This window comes from Heteronotia binoei, chromosome 4 (assembly GCF_032191835.1).
Source record: "Heteronotia binoei isolate CCM8104 ecotype False Entrance Well chromosome 4, APGP_CSIRO_Hbin_v1, whole genome shotgun sequence".
NCBI classification, from domain to species: domain Eukaryota; kingdom Metazoa; phylum Chordata; class Lepidosauria; order Squamata; family Gekkonidae; genus Heteronotia; species Heteronotia binoei.
The window spans coordinates 67,825,865-67,831,157 of NC_083226.1; the positions used below are offsets into that span (position 1 = coordinate 67,825,865).

At 44.1% G+C, this 5,293-nt stretch overlaps 1 protein-coding gene across 1 annotated transcript; it reads right to left on the reverse strand.

The window, feature by feature from the left end:
- Positions 1-761: 761 nt before the first annotated feature.
- On the reverse strand, positions 762-2,057 carry LOC132570113 (uncharacterized protein F54H12.2-like). Its single transcript, XM_060236546.1, has one exon. It carries the CDS (start codon positions 2,055-2,057, stop codon positions 762-764), a length of 1,296 nt encoding a protein of 431 aa, XP_060092529.1.
- Between the last annotated feature and the right edge of the window lie 3,236 nt (positions 2,058-5,293).

Consider the following 5,293-nt stretch of genomic DNA (forward strand, 5'->3'; position numbering starts at 1 on the left):
GGAATACCTAAAGAACCCCTCCTCCATTCCAGAGACACCACAGCTGTCTTGCAGAGCATCTAAAAAACACAAAGCTGTCACACCCCCTGGCTGGATAACCTTGTAAACATGTAAATAAATGTTTTTAATTAAAAGAAATTTTGTTTAGTTAGTTTTTTTTTAAATGAACAGACAAAAGGGCTTTTTAAGTCCACAAGGGGACGCTTTATTGAAATACAATGTTGTTGTTGTGGAACTCACTGCAAGATATACATGCCTGGGGTTGCACAAAGAAGTTTAGAGCATGTCTGGGCATGCCCTTCTTCTTTTTTACAAATTGCTCCACCATTCGGTCATTCTGTGCTAAATCATCAGAGTATAGCTCTTGAATCTGCTCAAAAGAAAGGCCTTTACTGCGCAATTGTAGAAAAAATATGCAGTGATATCCACAGACCACAGAGTCAGATGCCTGTAATTGCCTTGGTTGGAATGCAGTCTCATTGGCATTTTTTTTCAAAAATCTCACTATGGATTTAGGAAATAAAACACTGCTAGGCGCATGTCCATATGAATCAAAGAACTCGCCACACCCATCCTCTGTCAAGTCTATGGCAAGCCAATGTTCTCCAGGGAGGTCATGTGGGTGGGTATTTACAACTAGCCCTGCTTGTCTTTGATCCACTCTCTGTTTGGGGAGCCAGTCACTTGGATACACTCCCAAGAAAGTCTTTTTGGTGTAAGGGTTAGTAGATAACACAGTTGTTAGCTGCAGGGTGTCCATGTTACATATAGTCAAACAAAACATTTCGCCTGTGGTTTATCTCTATAACATTGTCAAAAACACCATAGACTATCATGTTGACAGTGTGAGGCAATACTCTAGCAAACCGCACTTCAGCCCGCAGGTTCTCAGTTTTAATCGAGGAATAGTGATCTGGGGAAAGATCGAATGCAAATAGCATGTAGCCCTGTGCAAATTCCTCACAGTTTACTAACAAAGATCTGTCTTTCATATGCTTTCCAGTGGCCTGAACCAGCTGCATGTATTCCTTCACACAGTTTCCACCTTCAAAGTCCGGCTGCAGTGGTTTTGTGGGTACCTGTTCTCCATCCAAGTAGAGAGCAAAGAAATTGATGTCATAATGCTTCAAGTTAAATGGGTTTTTATTATGGGCCCCGCTGAAGGATTTGTTATCCACCAGTCCAATAACCAGCAGCTTGGGTAATTGCCCCAAAAACAAATTCTCTTGGTTGCTGACACGACTTCCTGCAGGGATGCTAAACACTTTGATGCCCATGCGGTCCAAAGGATATTTGGCATTAGCTGTGAACAGCACCTCGGCGTGGCCTAAACGGACACCCGGAGCTACTCTGACTTTCTTGACGAAAAGGGAGGCAGACAAGATGTTTAATTTGCAACCCCTGTTTAAATCATCTGCCATGAGGCAAAAAGTATGTTTACTGCGTGTCAGTTTAATTTTGACATCCACACCATTTAAGAGCAGTTTTTCTTGGAAAAACAGGTCACTGTGAAGCTGACCCAGCAAATCTATTTTTCTGCTTCCAGCCGCTAGAGCTGCTCTTTTAACAAACCCTTTGTTGTTCCCATCCAGGGTAGTTGATACATGTTGAGCAGCTGTGTCTTTGTAAAACAGGCCTGCAGAGAACTGAATGTTCAGAGTATCATTGCTGTAATTCAGCACAGCTTCTATAAACCCTCTGTATGGATATGTGTTATGTGACTGCAAGATGAGCCTGTCTCCCAGAGTCACATCCAGCTGGCTAAAGATGGACGCGATAGGGTAATTCACCAGACTAACCCTTGCATTTCTGTCAAGGTTTGTCCCATCTTCTTTCACAATTTTGAAGCACAGGTAAAGCAGGGTATTATTTAAATCCATATAATCATCACCATTTCCAGCGATGAAAAAGTCAAGTGGCGCTGATTCTGACAAAGCAGCCAGGGGTGGAAATTCAATATATAGACATCTCTCAATGCTGGTTTGCGTGGGGGCTATTTGGAAAAGGTCCAGTTCAGATTTGGCGCATTCTTCTGACCCACTGTGAATAAAAGCCATTGCTGTTTAAAATATATCTCGGGGGCTCGGGAGACATCTTCCTGACTTTCTCTTGGTCTTCTGCTTCTACGGGACCTTGTGCTTCACAGCTTTTCTTTTAAAGGGGCATGGGGGGGCAATTAGTTGCGCCCACGATGCCTTTCCTTTAGCTCCGCGCTGTCTTTTAAGGTACATGAGGCCTGAGCCCTCTTGTGGCATAGGGGGACTCACTTTATTTAGAACAGCGCCAGAAACGTGACCTACTACATCTTTGGCTATATTTCTGGCGGCGGTTCTCACATAGGGCTTCATGAGTTCATACCCCTTCTCAAAAGAGGAACAGCTTTTCTGAAAAAGCACCAGAAGATTCCACCTACCCCAGACCCATACATCACTGAGGCACCATGGTACCCAGAAAGAGCATAGCCAGCCTGGTTCTTGTAGTAATTCCTATAGAGGTCAGGTTCCCCATAGCTTTTTAAGATGACCATCTTTGCGTGCTTAAGAGACCAGGCTTTTCCACGGACGAAAGTGAAGCTTCACGATCACCTTACCAAACTGGAATGGCACGTTCTTGTTCTGGTCCATCTTTATTTCAATAGTGATGGTGTCTATGTGGTGCTTATTCACAGGAATATAGTGTGGCTTGTCATAGATATTATTGATACAGTCACCAGTCTCCCCTTGCACAGTGATACAATGCAGTAATGGAACATATGCATCACCCACAATTTGGTGATCCACGTAAATGAACAAAGTGTTGAACCCACCTTTGATGTCTGCTATAAAGTTTATATTTTGGATTGTCTTATCTGGGGGTGCCCCTAAAAGGTGAGCCAATTCTTTAGAAGCTGAAAAGGTATAAGTAGACGGTGCTCTTAGACCGATCTTCCTACACAGTGGGTCATAGTCCATGCTCAGTTCAGGAGGGAAAAAATGTGAATGTATGGTGTTGTTCAGTTTCACCACCAGGTCAGGAATGCTTTTATAATAGCTGCTACTGAATCTGTATTTCCAGTGTTTCTCCTTGGTAGCGATTACAACGGTGGAATCTTCGGTGAGTGTCTTCCAGCTGTGAGGATACTGTATTTCCACAAGCCCAACCTCCCAGGCCCCTGGAAGGTCCAGTGACCATGCTAGATGTGTGGTAAAGGCCGCTATAGTGTTCTGTGGAAAAACACTTGTGCAAGAGTTGCTAGGGAGCACAATAAAAAAGCTGATGTCAGCCATTTTTTTTTCTTTCTATATAGGATCACAGAGTTGAGAAGCAGGAACCCAGCTGTTAAATTTATCAGGCCACCCTAGCCACTTCACTAGATGCTGTTTTCTCTTCCCCCTGCCTTTGGAGGCTAAGATTTTCTCAATTCGATACACTCTGTCTGCTTTACTCTTAACTTTTTGTAGCTCTTCAGGATAGAATGAACCTAAGATGAGGTCTCTGGCATAATCTTTGAGCAAGTACACAGGCCTCTTGCCTCTACAGGTGACCTGTTCTACTGTAAATAGTTCATCTGTGAAGCTCCGTTCATATCCTTTTGCAAAAACTCCTTTGCTTTTAGACACATGCACAAGATCTCCTTTTCTAATGAAAGGCCTCTCCTTTACATTTGCCCCAACACAGTCTCCGTAAAGCGTTTTCCACACGGTCTAAGCATTGGTGTGGTTTACATCTGCAGGACGGACTCTGATTGTCCTGTGAAAGCTGTGGTTGTAACTTTTAATAAGCAGCGGCAGCACGTCAATATATCTGAAGGTGTTGTTGGCAGTAAAATACCTCCACATTTTTGTTTTTAATGTTTGATTTAAGCGCTCCACAATAGCTGCTTTGACTTCATTATGGGTGTAAAAGTGGTGGACTCCGTGTTGCTTTAACACGCTGCTTACAGACTGGTTTAGAAACTCTTTACCTGCGTCAGTCTGAAGCTTGGCAGGTATTCTACCTTGTTTAAAAATTTCCTTAAGGGCTTTTGACACCCTCCCCCCATCTTGTCTTTTAAGGCTGAAGCCCAGGCATATTTAGACAATATGTCAACAACTGTTAAAATGTACTTGTAGCCATCATTATTTTTGGAAAATTTCTGCATATCAACTAAATCCGCCTGCCACTGGGCATCGAGACCAGAAACCATGATCTTGTTTCTCTTAAAGCGGACATGGGCTTGCTTATGCAATGTGTAAGCATCTTGCTCTGAAAGCCAGTTAGTAACATGGTTTTGAGTGAGCGCTTTACACTGCTTTTTGGCTGCCTGGAAGAGAGGCCTCACCCCACCAAAGCTCCCTGCTTCTCCGGGTGTATAATACATGTGTCTTAAGGCCTCCTCTTCATCAACTGCCCCCATCATCGCCCTGCTTAACTCAGAAATGATCATACAAGGTTATAAAACAAATGCCTTTATTGTATCAGAACTACCTCTTCCGCTTATTATTCATTTTATTCTTCGTCTTGTCACACTGGGTAACTTTGGTACAGAAACACGACACACACGATAGATTCACATCAACAGGGTTACCGATGTGAAGATTACTGAAAGCCTTGATAAAATTCTCATCAAGCTGTCAAAATAAAATAAAAAGAACAGCTCAGTAAAAAAGCCCATCACCCGCCTTCATTATACACCCATTCACAAAAACTGCTTTAACTGATTACCTGTGAGTTTGACACCGCATTCTCTTGTTCCGTGGATTCGTCTAAAACCTCTTCATTTTCACCCCCCTCTGGTGTTTCATCATCATCTTCAAACTGCTCAGCAGGGTCCCGGTAAATACACCACAGTGGGTTGGGCATTTCCAAGTCCATCTCATCTTCAGGGCGGCTGGAAAGTGCCGTCCACACATCATGCCGGCTGCAATGGGTGGCGCTGGAGAAGGGGCAGGGGAGGGGGCTACACATGTGATTTTCGGCCTACTCAATTAATATGCAGGGTTGCTAGGTCACAGCGGGGTGGACGTAGACGCCGATTGGCCTGGCTACGTCACGTGGTGTGAGTCAGTAAGGTCATTTCCTGGAGGAGGTGTTTAATTAATTAAATATGCGGGGTAGCTACGTCACAGCGGGGTGGACATAGATGCTGATTGGCCTGGCTACGTCAAGTTGTGTGAGTAGGTAAGGTCATTTCCTGGAGGAGGCGCTTAATTAATTAAATATGCGGGGTAGCTACGTCATGGTGGGGCATAGATGGTGATTGGCGGGGGCTAGGTCATGTGGGGGTGGGGTCATGACCTGGGTGACGTCATTGGGGTCATGACCGTGATGACGC